Genomic DNA, 21,473 nt, shown 5'->3' on the forward strand with positions numbered 1-21,473 from the left:
GTAAATAGTCTCTGATGACTTCACCGCGCCTGTAAAACTGACACGAAGAGGGAGGATTTGCAAACCGCACGAATCAACTTAGCAGAATCGCAGTATTCGTGCGATGAAGGCACATTACGTGTGCATTGATGTCTATCACTTGCCATCACAGCCCTAAACGATAATTCTACGGAGTAAAAATAACAGAACAAAAGTCACTGTACGAGAAAAGCGAATTTCATTCGATAAAGAAGGAAAGTTCTATCGCGATAGCAGCAAATAAACGATTCCACTGTTATCTCGTATCGATTCCGGCAATAATGTGCGCAATCGATAGGAGATAAGAAAACCATTTATCTGCTACATGAAAGAATATATATTGGGAAGTGAAACAATAAATTGTACTTCTCATCTGACTGGTTAGATCTGCAAATCTCCTCGAAATGGAATTCACTGATATAAATGTTGAGTCAATACCTATTATATGTATACATTCTAAATTTTTCTCCTGTAGATATTTAAACGAAGACGTCCTCAATTCAATCGACCAAAAAGAAACAATCGAATACAAAGTTACAAAGTTAGAGAGAAACATAATTGATTATTATTTTTATTATACATATTCGAATTGACGCTCGCGTTCAGATATTCAAACACATAATTCTATAGGCGACAAAATGTCCATTCGTTAGAAGTAGGGGCTAGATTTTTCTTAGAATCAATCAGGTCGAAACGTTCGGCATATTAGGATTTCGATCAACACGGGAACAATGAATCTTCTTCGTTCGATAAACCTTTGTATATCCATTCCGAGTGACGAGCGAGGGTTCGAGAGGAGTCGAATTCCCTCTCTCGAAAGACTGAAATGAATGTCAGGAGAATGATGGTCAGGGCACTAAAACAATAAGCATAAATTCTGATCCACTTTATGAACTGATCGAACCGAGTCCCCTAGCTATGTATAATCTGAATGTTTGGTGCTCGTAATTCAAGGCACTTGGACACTTTCACGGATATCCGTCTTCCACGTAGTACAAACTGCAGCTTAAACAACAATTGTTGCGTATATATGCAGATGACTCGACATTTAAAATAACGACGGGGAAAGTAGATTACGAGTATGTTTAATAGCGCAAGCAACAAAATCTTGGTAGATTATTATTTGTGAATTTTCGCGAACGTGGATTTCGTAAACGAAATTATTGGCCATTATTACGTGAAACAATTACATAGATCTTAAATGTAATTGAATAAATCTCGAGGAATTAGAAATATTTCAATATATACTGATAAAAGAACCAACTAACTGAAAAGAATCTATTTCTTTCGGTTTTCTATTTAACAAACTCGAAATCAATTCGCACGATCCGCGAACTTCATATTTTCGAGCGCCTTGCACGATGTCCATGTATAATTCAATAAAGAAAGAACCATATATAGATTTTAACTATTCTAAAAAGAATTTAAATCGCAGAATTTTAGTCCTTTTATATCTAAAAAGATGTACGCACAAGAAGATTTATAAATATAATTTTAGATATATTATCGTAGAAATTGAGTCGTATTATAGAAAGAAAAATAATTAGTACCGCTGTTACGATCGTGACTTATAATACGCGAACATTTTATTGTCGTCGTTGAATTTGTATTATCAAGAGAAATTAATTTTGTGCGTCCGGCTCTCACAGAAAACTCAGTGATCAGGATCAAATCGATGCACGAGCGTCCACCGTAGACTCGCGTAATTTTCAAAAGTAGAACGATATAGAGATGAAAAAAGTGAAAACGTTCGAAGTAAGGAATACAGTACAATGGCTGATCATATCATTAAGCCTTAAAATCCGTCAAGAAGAGTGCTGTCCGAGCTGATAGGAGATAAAGGGGATCAAGATCGATCGCGATCGACACGCGATCTCGAAACTAGAGGCGACCTACTCGAGTTTCTTTCATGCTCAACTCACATATGTGATGATGAGAAGATCGCAGAAGCAAGTGAGAATGAGGGAATGAACAAATTGACGTGTGGTCGCGTACGGGTGAATGCGTGTATGCGTGAGCGCGTGTATGTATGCGTATATGTGCGTGCGTGTGTTGCGAGTGCGTGCTTGTATGAAATAAAAGAAAAGACAAAGAGAGAAAGGGGAAGAAGTCGAGATTTGATGGAAATGTAGGCGTTCATGAATAATACGTGTTTCGTGCTAGAAGCTTCGATATCGATTATCGCCGTTGCGAATTCATAGTTATCCGGTCGGTGCAGTCGATCTTTTGTAAGATATATAGTTTCTCCAAGACGGCTGTAAATAAATGGTGGAGAATATACAATAAAAGCGAATTCTCTCGGTGTTTAGCGCTAGTTGTGTCGACATGTTTCTTCCTATACACACATATATATATACATATACATATATATATATACATATATGTGTACATATATATGCATATATGTACATATATACATAACGCATATTTATATATACAAGATATAAATATATTTATTATTACGTTGTTCTATTATATAATATTTATTATAATCTGACATAGAATTTACGCGCGACATGTTACGTTTATTGAGAGTCCCGAGGACTCGTGCCGAGATCCCATGTTCATTCTTTCCTTCACTTCTTCTCTCTCTCTCTCTCTCTCTCGCCTACAACTTCGTCCTAAATAGAGCAGTCAGAATATCAAATCGCAATAAGAAGCGGTACGAAAAATATCCAAGCAGATATCCAAGCAACAAGACTTCAGAATTAAAAAGTAAATATTAATATAATAATGATTTAGATTCAGTCGTTACAGCCTAAGTATTTATAATATTTATATAATGACCGCTCTATATCTTTACTTCAGACATTGCAAGAGAAAGCCTTTTGCAGTAGACTCGTCCTTTTCGGATAGACCTTCTCTCATGCACATTGTTGACGCGTTTACGATCTCGGCATGAATCCTCCCGTAAAAAGATAAAATCAGGGCGAAATCACGAAGGACGCAATTCGCAATTTTGCGAGTGATATAAGAAGAGAGAGAAAACACGAGAGGAAGTTCTCTTTGCTATATCACGTCTCTGAAATGTACTTTTTCTATGTCCGCATAATCTAGTTCCTACGCAATGTTTGTACTCTTTATACCCTTTGTACTATTTGTACCTTACGAATTGCAATACACTCGTCCGCAATAACGAAACGTTTCTCTTTATTTATCACCAATCGCAATCACTTTTTCCGATGAAATTGCAATATCAATCGTCATGAAGTTAGAAAGTACAGATAACGTTCAATTAACAAACCGCATTTCTATTACGTTTATTTCACGACGGAATTAAAATGAGGTTTTAAATGTAGACAATTCGAGATATTTAAAATCATACTTTCTACGTAATGGTTCGCTTCGTACTACGATTGGCAGCCATTAACCAATGCGACGACGACGAGAGAATAACTCAAATAGTAGAGAATCGTGTGGCCGAGCTGACCTAAATACTCGCGATTCCGGAGTCAATTCCGCGAACGCATTCGTGATCTCTCAAATGTTGAGGTAAGGCCTTTCTCGGATCCAAGGTCGCCCGATGACCGACCCTCAAACTGAATCTAATGGAAATGAAGTTGAACCGCATCGCGATTCAACTTTCTCTTCGCGGCGCCAATCCATCTCACGCGAATTGAATCTCTAGGAACGTATTCAATTTATTCGATAAATCACACGACTAAATTACGATTGTACATACATAGCGTAACTGTAACTTTATTGTAATTAATATATGTATAATTGTGTTATATATGATGTCACTATCTATAACTCCAGTATAACTTATCTCTAATTCTGTTATTTAGCATATAGATGTAAGATGTAATTTATAACGTTAAACAATTCAAATGATGCGTTAGAAACACATTTAAATGGAGTATAGGCTCTTGTGCAGTGCTCTCACGTGCACTTGCATCCTTAATTAATTTACAGACACTATTAAGCATTACTTTCAAAATTAATATTAATGAACTGTCAGTATTAATTGCAGTAATAATACTAATGCACTGTCTGGAACAAATATTGTGAGCAATATTAATATATTTTACTGCATATTGAATGCTATTGAACTAATTGAATTAATTTTACGTTTTAATATTTGAAAATGTACACGCAAGGATGGTAACTGTTCCATATTGGATATGTCGTTGACGTAGAAACGCTCCCCTGAGTACTCTTAATACGTAATTATAGTAATTAGCTAAATTGATATATGGAGTATGAGCTCTTAATTACACTATCAAGTAAACTCGATCGACTAAAATGCGTCACATAATTCGCGCGAGTACAAAAATTGCTTAACAATTGTTGTTTCGTTAACTTTTGATTAATATAGCCAATACTAAAAATGTTTCTGAATACTCGGTATCTCATCGTCTTTATTAAAGACCTTTAAATTATATTCTCGTTGCTCCCTTAGTTTCAGAAATGTACTAAATTATTAGTAATAATAATTCTCTGGACTCAATGTTGTTGCTTTAATTTTAGATTGCGTCTGCCTACACAATTACTTGTACAATCCGAATACTTTATATAATTGTATCATTTATAGTGTGTGTGTGTATTGTATATATATATATATATATATATATATATATATATATATATATATACTTTGTACAATTACTTGCAATACGATGCAAACATTATTTTTGCAACCGAGATCTCTCGTTGACTTCGTAGATTCTCCACACGAGAGCTGCGGCAAGAACGTGAAATCGAATCCGCGAGAACGGGATGTACGATGTACGTGCGGACGTGTCTGTGTTTTTATCGTGGCGCGTGAGAGGATCGTTGCATAAGAGAGCGTGCGAACGATACGACCCTTGTGCGCTCGATTTAATGCCCAATGTTTACCAGTTGCAGGTTGCAGGTAGTACTGCTGTCCCGCGTGGGTGTGTTCCCGGTTTTCGTATAGGCGTCGTCCGCGATCCGTCGATCGGCTCCTGCCCGGAAAATGCATAAAGCGGGAACGCGACCGTTCTTACGGGAGCGCGCAGATGTGTCTAGATGCTTCTATAATAATACATAGAAGCGTGTCAGCACTTGTTGCACACATATTATTATTTAGCTAATGCGTAGTAATTAGTAAAAGGAATCGCGCCAGTTAGGAATGGATAAAAGTTTCCCCGCTGCTAATCGATAACGTCGATTGTGCCGATTAATAAGATAGTGATAAGCTAGAGAGGCGTATACGCGATTGCAGTGTATTTCCATATTCTCTATTAATAATTGTTTTCTATGTGCCGCAGCTAAACGGTTAATGTCTCATAAACAGGGAATAACCGATAAAACTGGATTACGACGATCATGAACGGTGGACTTCAATTATGATGCTTCGTAACAATAAAAATAGCCTGCCAGTCGATTCTACGAGGTAGATGCCGCGTAAAAAGTTTACCCTACTTTCGCTTGCAAATTAACCTCGTTATAACATCACCACGATCCTCCTCGATCGGAGAGTGGCTGCAAAGTAAAAGATAAATAAGCGGCACGCGCGAATATTCATGTTTCGTGAAAAACCAAGAACCAAAAGACAAAGAAATAAGTATTCGCTGTTATGCTGCTGTAAAGCATCGTTTTCCATCCAGCCCGGTGGATGATCGTTCGTGGGTGGAGTACCCGGTAATTACGGACTAAATCCACCCCTCGTCGTCGGTGTTGCCGCCGGGTCCGGGCACTCGAAAGAGGGTGCATTTTAGTCAAACCCCGCGATACAATCCCGTATCCATCGTTACATGGAGCCGTTTAAGTCGTAATGTATAAAATCAATAGACGCGCCGGACTGCTTCCAAATTGGCTTGGGTTCGTCAACGGCCATAACGGAAAATACCGAAAAGTTTGGACAGAAAAGGCAATAACATCAAACACGTTTTCCTATAATTAATTATATTCCACAATGTCTTATTATTACGTGCTATTTATACGCGACGAAACTTTGTTGTTTGATTAATTTGAACGTTAGAATAACGCAGGCCAGATATAATAAAAGATATATAAAGAATTGTATGTGAGATTGGATGGACCTATAGGTGTTTGAAGAGAGAAAATCTAGAAAAGTTAAATATGGGAGATAATGTAAGAGCGTTAATAAGAACGAGATGTGAGGTAATATGGAGGAAGGTAATAAGTATTGGTTAGAAGAAGCAGAGGAAACATTATGTGTATTCTGCGGACAAAAGAGATAATATTAGTCATTATATAGAGGATTGTGAACATACCAAAGATTGGTTTATAGAGTTAAGGAGAAACGAAAAGGAAATATAATAGGATAGGTTATGTAAAGACGAATTAGGGCAAAAGGAGAGGTGTTGAAAAAACTGTGGAAGGGGAAAGAAGTTAGAATTAGGAAAAGAAGATAGAAATTAGTACTAGGATTATTATTATTATTGTAAACCAAGTCCACTTGTTGGCATAAGCTGAAAAAAGTAATGAGGATATTGATTAATTAATTAAATTTGAACGTGATGAAAAATGCAATAAAATTTCGAGTATAAAGTTTTCAATTTTTAGTCAACTATATCTAGCTCGCTTCGTGCTTTTTACAAGCGTGAAGTTTCACGATAGGAAAAAGCGAAGACAAAGAACCGCTCGTGGTTCGTCTCCTCGGCGCGCTCGCGTTAACCCTACCATTCCATGCACCTGTAATAACCCTGAAACCTCCGTCCTCCCTACGCGTCCACCCCGGTGAAGCGAGCCAGGCTCGCTCCACGAGGCTGTTTAGACGCAGCGACGACCATCGTCATCGCTACTACCCCTGCGACCGGCCAGGCCTACCACCGGCACCGACAACATCAATATAGGCGCAACAGTACGCTGTCGAAGGGGGACAGAGGAACGTCCACGGGGTGGAAAAGCGGGAATCGCGGAGAGTTAGGTATTGATCGCCTTTCTACATTGCATGGGGGTGGCTTCGCGCGCGCGGCGACCCCCATAACCAACTGAGCGTCGTCATTACACCGCCATGGGCGGCCGCGCAGCGTCGCAGACGTACTGAGACTACTGAGAGTGAGGACAGATCAGCCGGCCGGCACAAACTCGCCGGGAATCGTGCACGCACACGCAAACGGGCGTCAGGCCCACGCAATACGAGATCGCGACGCGAGAAAAGGAAGAGATAAGGGAGGAAGAGAGGGTGAAAAGACGAAGAAGTCGCCCACCGGAAAGGACGGAAAGAGCGGCGGCAGCTTCCGAACAGGGCGCAAGCTCGGGGTCTCCTTGTTTACATCCACCCAGCGCCGACCGGCACGTTGCTCCGAACTAGCGCGATCGGCGTTGTTACGTCCAGCGAAGTTTAACATATCTCCCGCAAATCAACGGTTAACGGCAAGAATTCGAAGTACTTCCGAGGGGGAGCTTTCCTCGGCGAAGAATCGTCCTACCTTCGAGACGACTCCGGAAGGTCAGGGACTTGCCCATGGCACAGAGCTTCATCCTCGTTTAATGAACACGTGAGTATGTCTGTCATGTGGGATTTCCACGGGTGTCTTACGAGTGCTCTTTTGGGTCTTTGTGCCGGGTGTCTTGTATCGAGATATAACGTGTTGCGCGCGCGACGATCGGTGAACTTTTTCGGCTTGTGTCACGTGTGCATGTCGACGTCTGAAAAGTTTTGCCAAATTGTTCGCATAAGCCGTTGCGAATAATAGCGGAGTTTAATTAGATGGTAATCGATCCCAAATATCGCGAGTGAAATATGTAAAATGATAGTATAAAATTGGAGTTTCATAGCAGATAGACATTACAGAGTTGCCGAATTAGAATATTGATTAGGTATTATAGAATTTGCCGGACGAATGTGGAAGTTTGAACGCATCGATATAAAATTTCTTACGCGCGTTGGATATCGAAAACCAATACCAGATGCTCCTAAAGCTATAATATAATTTACAATTCTAATTATTAACACGTATTCAACTGCAGAAAAACAATGACATGATTTAAGTTAACACGAACGTAATTTAAAATTCTAATTATTGGACTGGTGGGATTGTTCATACGTATGCGCATTTGCAATTGTTACACGCTTTCGCAAATGATCATTGTCAATCACGGAATTTGTTGTGTGGCTCTTAATCAAAATAATGCTACTTTCTACGCTGGTTTCTCGGTCAATGACTTTCTAGCAAAACAATTCCACGCCAGTTGTATCGATTTTTAAATTGGTTGCGTGTAGCAAACGCATGAAATAGCTTACGGCATGGAATGCATTCACATGTAGCCTAGAGGTTTTAGAAAACTCGTTGCAAAAAACATAAAGCGATACGATACACATAGAATAACTTACAAAGAAAAGTCATAAAATTAAAATTCAAAGAAATATACAAAATTTAAACGTGAATAAACATAAAACGCAGCATCTGTATAAACAATATAAAAGTACGATTCAAAAAAAATCTATTTCAAGATATTAAATAATTAATATTTATATGATTATTTAATCAATTTCAATCCCTTTAATTTTTAGAACTCCGTTAAAATTTATTGCGCTTGCTCCACCTATAATTTCCCATCTAAATTATAAATTTTTCACCATCGCGTACGTTTTGAAAAATGGCTCTTACGGCTGACGGCGCCAATTAATCTTGCGTAAACGAGAAAAATGTGCGCGGTGTGTTTCAAACTGTACGCGAAAGGGAAGCGGTTGACGAGCTGATAAATGCGCGGAGGCTTCGGTTCGACCGTGCCGCGAACCTTGAACTTATCGACCAGCCTGTATTTATATTGCAACGACCCAAAAATCGAGTCAAGGACCGGTGAGTAAAAACGAGAGGATCGCGTTTGGGTCCGGACGCTGGTATACACGCGCGCATGTTGCATGCGTGTATACTACGTTCACCGAGCGTAGCATTGAACTGTAGTTTCATGTGACTAAAAAAAAAAGGGAAGACATACTCAAAACCTTGCCAAATATAAATTCATCCATCTCTATTATTGTCTTTATTTGTATCAGTTCACCGTCGGTTTCCTCAAAATATGATTAAACATCACAATTCCCAATTCGCGAACAATGATAAAGAATAAAAATGCAAAACGCGCGATTCGATCGAAAAATTGCCGAACAAGAGTCTTGTCGTCAAAGAAATATATTTCTTTGCATGTATCTAAAACGGGGCTGCTGTCGGGGAACGAGAGAAATCACGATAGATGAAAAGTAAGAACACGTCTATTATTAGTTGTGAATTTCTTTGAAGTTTCAATGAGCGGGCAGAGTATGTGCAGAACTCGAGGAAAACCCTTTGCATGTATTTTGCCGCCCTATAGTGTCCGCAGTAATCTGTCTTCGTTTTCGATATGCTAGACAGAAGAAGACCGGTGTGTGTTAGTCTTCAAAGGAGTCTGATGGACAAGAAGACAAATATTCCGACGAAAAGACACTTTATAAAAGCCGCGAGAGAAATATGTAAAATAAAAAAATAAAATTGGTGAAAAATGATACTGCAAAAAATATTGAAATTGATTCGTACTTTTGTACGCGCCGTGAGTTAATGTCGCAGCTGTGTTTAAATTTAACATCGAAAATAAGCTCGGCACGAAACGCTTTCGCATATATTATTAAGTTACTCGCCTCGACCACCAAGAGTATCCACTGCCAACTCGCGATTCGGAAAGAGAAAGGATTGCGACTGTATCGTGCGACCATATCATAGAACCACGATTATTCGCGCGGGAGACGCGAAGCGCGACGCGAGTGCCTCTCGACGCGGCTCAGCTCCGTGCCTAACCATTATAAACCAATATTTCGTTCGATGCGACTATATTAAATCAATTTTCGATAAAATATCTTGTGTGTGACGTTAACAAATCACGTTTTATTTAAATTGCAATAGCGGCCACAAATAAATTTAATCTTGAAGTGCTTAATATATTAAAGTAAAAAGAAATGTTTTACGCTACTTGTCATATTCTTACGTAGAATATTATATTGTAAAAATGTTATACACAAATCTCCGTGATTGCAATTGAGTTTTTGGCACGTGAATGCGTCCTGGAGATGTTTTGAGATATTTTTCTCTGAGATATACGTGTTTCACAATGGAGGTAAGAAATTAACAAATAAATTTTCGTGGGTTCTTTCTTTTCTCTCTATTTTTTTAGGGCTAATTTCATAGCAAAAAGTTTCGTTGCCCGCCTAAAGACACACATTTTTAAAAATCCAATATTAATGTCATTAATATAGGATATAAAATAATGTATTTTTTAATATAATGTGTTTTTACTGTGTTTCACTTTTTTGTTAAATAAATCTAATGAGAAAATGGCTTTATTTATCTTTATTTATTTTTGTCGATCTTTAAAAATAAAAAAATCAGATTTTAAATAAATTATAATAGCGATTAATTGAAAAGTATTATAAAACATATTCCGAGTTGAAAGCAAGTCCGGCACAAATATTTCCGAGATAGCAAAGTCGCAGGCGGAAAAGGGCAAGGTTATAATTACCTTAATTACAGCGATTACGATGTAGCGCAACTGCAATCGAGGTAATGTCGATCTTCATAGAATCGCTGCACGGAAACGCTTTAGTCTGTTCATATGTGTCTTGCGTGCATAAAAGAGTATATCTTCATTTTTTATTCCAATATTCCAGCTGCGATTCTCTTCGACATATTTGTGCAAAATTTTAATAACGCGCGGAATGTATATCACAAAATAACGTTTTACGTTTCAACATGATTAAAAGACGATCCTATATGATCTGTGTGTCGGGAATTAAAGCGGCTCCTATTTAAAACGGAACTGAATGAAGAAAAGAGAGAAAGAATTTTGCACCAATTCGGCCAAATTAGGCGGTAAACACTCCTAGCAAGTTGGGAAATTAGAAATTACCGACGGTAATCAAAGAACGAGCGTCATTGACCAACTCGACGCTGGGAACGCGGACTATCACGGGGGAGCGGCGTATGGCCGCCGCGGATCGGTCGATGGATAGTACCTACGTGGGCGTCGCGACGCCGGCGCCGATACGAAGCTCACAGGTGGTCGCCACGCAGTCTGGCTAGTGTTTCGTGTCGGGTGCCGTGCCGTGCCGCGCCGCGGCAGCGCTTCGACGGACGAGCTGCCGGCTTTTTCGAGGTCCACGACCGTGCGGGGCTTGCTCGAATCGATCCGCGGCCACTTCCGGCTTCCGTTTGTTGTGACGCCCCGCACACGCTCGCGCGCGCGGTTTCACCCCGGCGAAAGCAATAACCTCGCCCCCGCGACCTTTGTATGTACATGTGTGCGATTCTATTTGATTGTCTCTCTCTCACCCCGCCGCGAGAGTCGCACCAGCCGCCGCGAGTCTTTTCCGCCATCGTATGAGCTACCCCGCGCGTGCAAGCTCCGCCGACTTCCGTCACGCGCGTCGACATCGTCGCCCGAATGCGCCGGTGGAATTTCACTGATATAGTGAGCCAATTTGTGGTGAAGCCGATCGGAGTAATTGTGATAGTGGGATGAATGAGCCGTCGCAACATTGCTCGACGTTGACGTTAATGGCCATCGGCTTTCGTCGCTCCCATAATTATTCGATCAACATACGATCGTCAAGCCTTTAAATAATGTAAGAATTATTTTTGAAATTTTTTCTACATGTATGGTATATATAATTTATTAACTTCAGCTCTTACGTGCCAAGAAGTGGGAAAATTTTTCTACATGACGTATTGAAGAAGGAATAATGGCTAACTAATAATAAACAGCGACCGTGACTTCAAGCTGTTTTCTTCAATCGAAACATATTGATAATTCAGTGAATTATATTTGGCTGTCTGGGAGCTGAAACATATTACACTGATGGCATGTCAATATTCATTAATACGTTATGAGTTATGATTAATTCAATATACGTGTCCAATTGCGTGTTGATTTCGATGCTGGCAATAAGTCGATTAAAATTAATGTATTATACATGGCGTTCGGTATGTTTGTTTTATAATCAATGATAGGAGGACCGTGCCCATGCGTATCGATCGATTTTAATCTTTTATTTTCGTATACGTTGTTCTCGTGAGGTTTAACATTGAATCTCTTCGATATGCGACGAATCCGCTGATGTAACTTGTGCGCACATGTACACATTCGCAATAAAATATACCAACTTTTTAGTTCGAGTCAGGTGCATCTGAGTAGTTGAAAGTCAGCTGTGACTACCGAGTTATTTTGTTTAATTGCGAGGTAAGAAGACCTTAAAGTGAATTGGAATCTATTAACGAGACCGTCCTCTTGTGCGCCGAAGCACAGGGATAAAATGATCAGCCGGCAAGAACTTAGACTTTGGAACTTATTACATCGTTACAAAGCTCAAAGACTAGGTTCGACATCGTATCAGCTAAAACGTCTCGACGTCTTGATATCAGGAGCTTTCAAGCTTGGAACCTTATTTCCGAACTCCGATATATTCTTCGGGGCTTTCTTTGTATGAAATATAGGTCCCTCTCGCTTGGATTCAGCCTCCTGCGGAAACTTCTTGCGTGGTTTAGATCTTATCGAACGTGGGTGCGGAAATAAAGCGAGATTATTGTCTCAAGTTATGCAATGGCATGCGAATTTGTAACGCGACGCTGTCATGCTTCATATTTTATGTGAGACTTTTCGTGTTTTAAATTACATAAAATGCAAATCCCCTTGAAAGAATTCCTAGAATTGAAAAAATTTGGAGGGGACATTCTTCATTTTCGCATGTCCATTTAATCGATCGATCGAAAAGCTTTCCTCCGCACTGTGTCAATAGGAAGGCTTTTACCTGTTCTGATTTCAGTCAATTATAACTACGTGCGAAGCGACGTCAAAAAATTCAAATAGAATAATCCTATTAAATCACGGCGAGCGAACTCCGCGAGCAATGGAATTCGTCAAATCAAAAAGCGCATTCGGAAAAAAACGCGCAGTAACATTTTTTAAAATTTGTTATTGTCATCTGAATATATTAAAAATTTACATTAGTCATGTATCGAACATGAAAGCGATAATTTCGATTGTCGATTTAATAACAATTTTAATTGAACAAATTTCACCCATAAATGCGTCTCGAAATTAATTCACCATAAGTTCAGTAACGATCTGAAAATTGCTGTCGAGACATTATCGAATCTATTATCCCTCATGTTTCTGTAATCGATTGTTCAACCGTGTAGCTTGTCGCTCGCTGACAGTGCGGGATCTCCAGAATCAGCGCTCTCGCGCACGAAAACGCCTGAAAACCGCGTCGCAGAGGGCGAACGGATGGCAGAAATAATTTCGCGCTCGTCGACGTTCACGTGTACGTGCGAAAAGAGAAAAGAAATGCATGCTTCGGAGAGAGAGAAAGGAATGAAAGAAGGACGAAGACGGAGCCGAGTCAGCCGAGTCGCGAATGGATATTCGTAATTAAAGCTACTATTCTCGTCAAAGCAAAAATTGCCAAATATATATATGTGTGTGTGTGTGTGAGAGTGTGTGTGTGTAGTCGCGACGATGGATGAAAATAGAAAGAGAGGGAGAAAAGAGCTTGCACGACGGAATAAGCTTGCAGTAGACATCGCGACGTCGCGACGTCACCTGAATGTGCATTCGGTTAGGTCAGTTATCGCGGGATCTCAAATTCTCGATTCTCGGGCCTGTACATACGTATCGTCAATTACACAAATTGCTGTCATTTGGACCGGACGTAACATAAGGTCCGGTTTGTAACTGATGGATGTTAATTATCAATGCCTGGTGACGCGATTATTCAAACACACGATATGAGGTAAAATTTGGACATTGCGAATAAAGCGAGATTATCGGTGGATACTAATTTTATAAATTCGACGGTGTAAATACATTTCGAAGAGTATTAAAAGATTATTTTCTACATATAAATACGGTTGTGATATGTTCAAGTTTTTATTTGATAGATAGCCGATAAAGCTAAAATTCCCTCTCCCGTGTGATTCGCGTCGTAAAACATCGCGGCTTCCAATCACTACAACGCTATTTTACGCCGCTTGCCTTGTTCTTACAAAGATAGACTGTAACCATGAGAGGAGATAGGTCAGTAACCGTTCCCAAACCCCACCGCCCTTCCAGTGCTGTACCGCAACAAGGTGACGGGTTTCCTTATAATGTTTCAACAAATGTGGATAAACAATTTAACCGATCTACTTTAGACAGAGTTTGTCAATAATTTTTTTTTCTATTTTAATAATAATTTTGTTTGTCTTTTTAATTAAAGAATATAAATAAAAATGAGTTTAACTTTCTGCTCTATCTGCATTAAACATATATTTCAATCTTGTTCTTATTTTCATTCTTTTTATTATATTTAATTCTTATATATATATATATGTATATAATATATATATATAACTTACTTTAATTTCTTGTTCTTTACAAATAACTTGTTTTTAAATTGAGTATCTTATGTCTACTTTTTCTTTATTGCACTATCGTTCACAGAAACGTATGTATATGAATGTACATGACGTATAAATATATGTGAGTGTCATCAGTGTGTTGAGTTCAGGACCATAGATTTGCTAAATCCAAATAACTGTGCAAATCAGTCATTTCTGTGGAACTTTAAAAAACAATCTACAGTTATGTCAAGGTGTGCCTTCACCGAAGTTGGAGAACAGTTTGCGAACAGATCGCAAATTACTTTATTTCTGATGTGGACACTTGTTCGTGAACAGCTTGTATAGTCGGTTATTTTTAATATTTTAATTCGGTTGCTGTTTGCGAGCAATTCGTTACAAGTTCGCTTCAGGAGCGATAAGATCAAAAGGAAAGCGACAAGCCCAAAGTGAACACTGGTGCAGATAGCGTGTTCAGTTTTCGCAGATGTTCGAAAGCTGATCGCAAACTTTTTGTTACGCATTGTTCGTGAACGAGTAGTGTTTGCGAACAGCTCGTCAGCAAAGTTCGCGAACCGTTTCCCAGTGAATGCGTATACTTACCTTTAGAGGTGGCACATCTCTTCAAACATATCTCTTCGAGATATATACCCGTTCGTTTTCTATCTCGCTCGTTGAGTTCTTCGGAGAGCATCCACGTGGAAAGATGTATGCACGTGACCAGGCGAACTGACGCTAGCGCGCCAATCGCAGCTCCATGTTTGGCGATCTCTACTATGGAGAGAGAGCCAAGAAGCGAGTTAAGCGGCGATGGAGCTTCCTTCTGAGACAGTACCAATCCGATCGCGTTTGCACTATCGTGCTTGGCTTTTGCTCAGCTCGCAATCTGTTTCTCGCGCAAAAACGAGTTTTTCCCTCGAGAATCTTTTTATTTTATCGTTAGAGTATTAAACACACGTATTAAAGTGTTTACCATGGGTACCGTGGCATTAAGTAAGTTTAGTGAAACGGCTCGGTGAAATAAATCAATGAGATAATATACAGATTTGAAATCTTTGGCGCGTAAATTTAAATAATTTCGTATTTTACGTTTGCAAATGTGGGGTTTATAATTAAATTAATGAGGGAAGAATGTCACAAGGCTCGATAATAACATTACAGAAATAAATATGATACATTTCTTGATTAAAGGATAAATGTCATTCGTTGCTTTTAAAAAGCTTACATGTCTGACCTACAACGATCATCGGTGGAACATATACCACAAGCGTTTCATGTTTCATTCGATTATATTGCTATCCTGTAGATTTTGTTACATCAAAGTCTCTACGATGAAGCAATTAAGCATGTGTAAACAAAAATAATGATAACACACTTGAGCTTTTATAAAATGATGCTCGTACCATGTTTTAGAATAAGTTCAATGTAAATTTAAACACCTTAAAAGAGATTACCATTTGTTTCGAGAATTAAAAGTCGTAATTCTCGGCACTCCAATCCTCTTTTACTTTTCAAAGCATTCGTAAATCGGAGCAAATTGCGAAAGTTTTATTTCTTACGATCGTTGAAGGCTAAAGATTCAAAGGATCGCACGTACGCCTCAGTAAAATCAAACAAACGTCCGACGAAATCCAGCGAAAAGGATTTCATTCCTACTCGTATAAATGAAGCTGTTATTCTTACACTGTGTTTGTTATACACCGTGCGTGTTTTTATTAAATCACGTTTACTTAAATTTCTTACAGTTAATAACATGCTTTTTATAAAGTTTAATCAAGACTTATATATAGTCAGGTATAAAAGACATGGAATTTTAATATATTTTCTCTAAGACTCGCAGGAGTGATATAACGGTAATATTCAAATGAAACATAAACTAAATATTTGAGTAATATGCAATTTAAGACAGCGTAAGAATATGTATACAGATAAATATACATACCACGACGAGAGATGTTGCTGATAATATTATATATGTAGGCACCCTTAACGTTTAGGCAGGTCCCATTCCCAGTAACGTCTACTATTCATGACGCAGCAACTCGAATCTATGTTTTATTTGAACGACCCTTATATAAATATACGATTATCGATTTTTCGTAACGAGACAAGTGCCACGTGTTACAAAAACTTAATCGACTTTCATAAAACATGAGCAAGCTTTTGCCATCGCGTGTCGAATATTCAAATGCGTTCTAAGTATTTGATAAATAGTTTTCTCGTGCGTGTTGTTTCTGACTTTAGTTTTATTCTTCATCAGATCGTCAGAGAGACAAAAAGGAAGAGCCTGAAGAGATGCAACGGTGTCCATACCTACATGAGATGAAAGAGCGTTTGCTCTCTCAGCCGACACCAACTGATAGCATGGACATGGAACGACTCGACGGTGGTACTCCTGTTAAGGAGGCTAATCTGCACAACGATTATCCGGCGCATATGAATCCAGGTGTGATACCCGAACCCCCGGAAATGCCGCCTGATTCTTTGATTGGCACCGTTGTCAAGGTGAGCAATTAAACATTAGTGCCATAATAGATTATATGTGCATACCAATATAGAATGTCTATAATATAATCCGCATAATCTGTTTAACCAGATCGAGCTTCTTTGGTCAATACGTAGAAACAGTCTTTTCTTAACAAAACTATCGGGACGTAAAGACATTGGTAAAGACCGAATCGACTTAAGAATCTACGATGAAAAAGAACATCTGGCAATTTTTTTTTTTTTTTTGAACGTAATAAAATAAAATTAGATTGTAATGCATAAAGTATAATTGCATTCAACATAATGTCAAAGTACGTAATAATTCCGACGAAAGTTTTATTGGAAATGTTTAAATTTATTCTTGTTATGGTGATTTCAGCTGAACTCCGATGGCTATGGCTCGCACACCTCGCCGGCGCATGCGAGGCAGCCTCTAGTTCCACAGAATTCAAATAACCCACCCCTCTGCCTCACTCCCACGTATTCCGGTCCTACTGGCATGCTGCCAAAGAATGCGAAGTAAGTATATACATTTTGACGAATACAAGTTCGTAAGGCCCTTGATTATAAGATATATGTTAATGTCTCCATTCTGCGAAATGATATTTAAGATTTTCACTAAACATGTTTAATTCCTTTCTTTTTAATTAGTTGACGATAGTATAATTGGCGAACAATACATATATGAGAAGGTATATTATAATAGAATTGAGAGGATATATTATTATGATTATATAATTTTCTTTCAACGATATTTAACGTATACGTACAATAAGATCCCTTCTGCACTTTATCAAACAAACATCTTTGAAACAAACATAAACATCCGGATCATTCGTCTTACCCGAAAATCATCACACCACGTGGAACCCCGATATCGTGCCTCAAGTGCATTGCCTATCATTAAAGAGTCTCTGGAAGCCTTCGAGTGATTTAAAATAGCCTTCGAGATATTTACTTCAAGGCGGTTACACGTTTTACGATCTCCGATACTTGCAGACACCAAGCCCATTCGCTTGGTGTTTTAGCAACCAAGTGGCTTATAATAGAGCCGATTTATTTGCGTATTTCAATCTTATATACTTAGCCAACGGGTATCGATCCGCTACATAATTAGAGAGGTGTTATTAATTGCTTAATAATTATCTTGAAAAGAAAATCTGATAAAATCGAAGTGTGAAACAAAGCAGCTAACATATAAAACGCGGGATATAAATATTTCTACGTGGATATTTCAAACATTAATTTCACATATTTTGCAGGGGCCGTAAGTTACTTAATTACCCGAATGAACGCGATCTCTTGCGATTGCATTTACGAGGTGCGATAAGTTCGCATTACGTTAAACGATTTTGCAATAGAGATCATTTGAATGTGTCGTAATATGCAAATAATTGACGCAGCAATTTACGGCCAGTCAGCTTAATGGTGCATTAATACGCGCTTTTAAAGAGCAATATCATTTTGAGAGCTTTTTCAAGTAGCGATATATACGTTAACGATAAAATTGATCAACAACCATTCATCCGACAGATAAAAAATTAAATAATACGGGATAAGATATACAAAATAAAATTCACCGTAAATTCGTGGATTGTAAACACGAAATTATGAAGATGAGAGAAAATGAGTTACGTTATTCAGTTTTATATGATATAAAAAAGACTTGCAAGTATTTCGCATTTTTCTTGGAGTATATGAGCTGAATTGTTAAAAACTGATTGTAGATGGAACTTGAAGGGACAGTTAAGAATTTCGTAGAGGAAGGTTCTTTATGTAACACGTGCATGAAAAGTGCCCTATTGCGCACGCTACGCGTGCGTGATGGACCACTTTCCACGCACTTGCAACATAAAATAGGGTGTGCAAGTCGTGCGTAAAGATGAAAATTCAAGGGTCCCGCACCCGTCATGCGGGACTTGTTGCACAAATAACTATTTCCGTTGTGTGCGAGAACGAAATTGTTTTCCATTTCAAGATAAATTTTGGTCATCATCATTTTTGCGATATCTCATTCAGAGTTTAGTTCTGGAGACGCGGAATCGTGGCAGCACTGCCACACCGGGTCTCGAAATCAATACTGTTGTGCGTGAGTGTCTCGCCTGTCGCAATCCTTGAAACGCGATATTATAGCACGCAGAAAAATGTTACAAACGAGCTGTTGCGCCTGATTCAATTGCACAAAGCGGGTTACCACGCGATTCCTTAATTCCCCGCTTAATTTTTTTATACTTTGTCGCCACTTTTATATTAACGCGTATGCGTAAAATAAAAGTAACAGGTCGAAGTAAGAGTATAGGTAGGCGAAAATAAAATAAATATGAAAGAGACGAAGACGTATATATGTGTTAAAAGCTGAAACACTTTTACGATTAGTCTTATATTTAAAAGCGGAATGAGAAAACTGCAGGTCTTGTTACATTTGTATGAATTTAAACCGCGATAAATTAAATGGAATATTTATTGATTCATTAATATAAATTATCGCGCTTCATGGTCATCGGTCTCTACTTCCTCAATACAGGTTGAGAATCTGAAAAAGTTGCGACATTGTGGAGCCCGGGATTGAGAGTATGGACCATAGCCAAAAACCACAGTTCTTACCTATACTGAGGCCAAACTTTATTATTTAGTTACTAAATAATATTTAGACGTTTTTGCTACTGAATATTGCGGAATATCGCGATACGCTTTTAAATCGACTCCTGTCAATTCGCAGTAAGGCTGATGGCAGAGAGCGAAACTTACGTCTATCGTAATAGACGTAAAATTAAGGCAGAGAAAACCGTATACGTAATTACACGCATCCATCACACGATCTCTTTTCACGATTTACGTAGTTACGTATTGGTGGAGACCGGGTCACCATGAGCCACGGGGTACCGACTGGGTCATTGACTGTTTAGGGTAATCCAGAATGTTTTGGTTGGTGAATAGATATGGATGAATAGGTATGGTGAATAGATATTGTCCAACACTATATTAAAAATAAAAATAATATTTAACGCGAACACCTTGTTGCGGCTCTGTGCCCTGTCGTTATTTATGTTTGATCAATCGTAATCTCTCGTTGGACAAAGTATAGTTTTTGTGTGTAACTCATAGTGCTCCAGTGACAGACCCATGGTGCTCCGGGTATGGGGCACCTTGGGTCATTTCTCAAAAAATGTGTTTTAATTTTTTTCTCAAAAACTAATCAATAATAGCGTATTTGCCAAATACGCTAAATAAATTTTGAAATATACATAGTGCTTTAATTATTTAAAAAAATGAGACAAAAAATCTTATATTTAAAAGTACTTTTCACAGAGTTTGAATTTTTGTGGCTCATGGTGCCTCGGTCTCCCCTACGGTTTTCTCTACCTTGCTTTACGTCTATATACGATTACGATAGACGTAAGAACCTACGTTTCGTTCTCTGTCATCGGCATAACTCAAGAATAACTCGCAACACGCTTCGAATCTTGATCTTGGATCATCGATAAAGATCAGTAATCCGATCGAATCGTTACTGTCTTAAGATGCTGTCGCAAGCAAGATACATACGCTGCGCGTCTACAACACCTACGAAATTTGTTGCAATACTCTCGGCCGTACATTCGTATGTGGCTGCCATCGTCAAAAGCCGGCGATTTCGTTCTTCACCAAGCAAAACGCTTTTTCCAATCATCGCGGCTTCTCGTTCCCGACGTGTATATACACGGGGGCCGCGCAATAAATTCCGCCCAAATCCTCGGAGCGCCGAATCGGCCAATCGGAAAGCAATTCCCGGCATTCCGGCATTGACAATCGGTCAGCGCTCCGTCTTCGTTGGCTTGCGCACTTCCGTTCACCGTCATCGTATACACCGATCGATCGGTTACAACAACCGTTACTGCTGCGGCATGCACCGAGACACGCGCGCGCGATCGGGAAACTCCTCGCGCGACAGGATGATCTTTGACTCGAGCCGAGAGACGCGGCAGCGAGCCGAGAGGGTCGTACCAACGCGAATTTCGCGCGCGTGAGGAAGGTCAGTGACCCCGGTGGAAGCGTTATCGAGCGGGTCAGTGGGTCGCAGAACCACGGAGCATTTTGTCCCCCCCCCCTCGTCACCGCCCCCCTGCAGCCGCTACCCTCGGCCCCGCGTTGAACTATCTCGCGCCGGCCACCCACCCACCGCCCCCGCCCCTCGACATCTTTCCGTGGAAGAGCAGTGGCAGTGGCTGAATCGAATGCGCGCTTGAAATCTCTTCGACTTTGCAAAAATTTCGTCTTTCACCTGGGGCGAAATTCTCTAGCAGCGGATAACAGCTTCTCTTTCAAATGAATACGCTTTAGCAGAAAACACTGTACTTGACACAGATTATAGACTCTGACGTCTTCACGTAACACATTCTTGCATCATCTGAATAAAAGAGAAGTCTCGTCATCTAGCACATTGCACTTTATATAGAATCGTGTCTTTTAGAAATATTCTAATTTCATTAGCTGATGTCTGGCTTATTCTTTTTATTTGTGAATGGACTTTGCGAATGCGCTTTTATTAAAATATGATAAATAATACTTCTGTCAAAATCAATGGAAAATTCTACGGATAATTTCAGATGCGTTTAAATTAAAGCGCGTCAAAAATTTGACGTTTATTTCACGCAAATAATGATACGCCATCGAGGCTTCTCGCATCCCTCGAATGATGGACTCGTCGAT

The 21,473-nt window shown here is 39.2% G+C and overlaps 1 protein-coding gene across 4 annotated transcripts in view; it reads left to right on the forward strand.

Annotated features, from left to right (window-relative positions):
• Window positions 1-6,847: 6,847 nt before the first annotated feature.
• Otopla (proton channel otopetrin-like a) overlaps window positions 6,848-21,473 on the forward strand; it is a 31,725-nt gene continuing 17,099 nt past the window's right edge. Inside the window, exons 1-4 of one of the 4 annotated variants that reach the window (XM_077412826.1) lie at window positions 11,401-11,545; window positions 11,606-13,711; window positions 16,558-16,802; window positions 17,164-17,303. In XM_077412826.1, coding sequence (XP_077268952.1) covers window positions 16,593-16,802; window positions 17,164-17,303 — 350 coding nt within the window. In that variant the 5' untranslated portion in view covers window positions 11,401-11,545; window positions 11,606-13,711; window positions 16,558-16,592. Of the gene's footprint in view, window positions 7,452-11,399; window positions 11,546-11,605; window positions 13,712-15,256; window positions 15,291-16,557; window positions 16,803-17,163; window positions 17,304-21,473 lie in introns of those variants that run through there. The other 3 variants (XM_077412825.1, XM_077412827.1, XM_077412824.1) reach the window with 3 other exon arrangements.

Source organism: Temnothorax americanus, unplaced genomic scaffold (genome assembly GCF_048541705.1).
Source record: "Temnothorax americanus isolate GAGA-0224 unplaced genomic scaffold, ASM4854170v1 Scaffold31, whole genome shotgun sequence".
NCBI classification, from domain to species: Eukaryota; Metazoa; Arthropoda; class Insecta; order Hymenoptera; family Formicidae; genus Temnothorax; species Temnothorax americanus.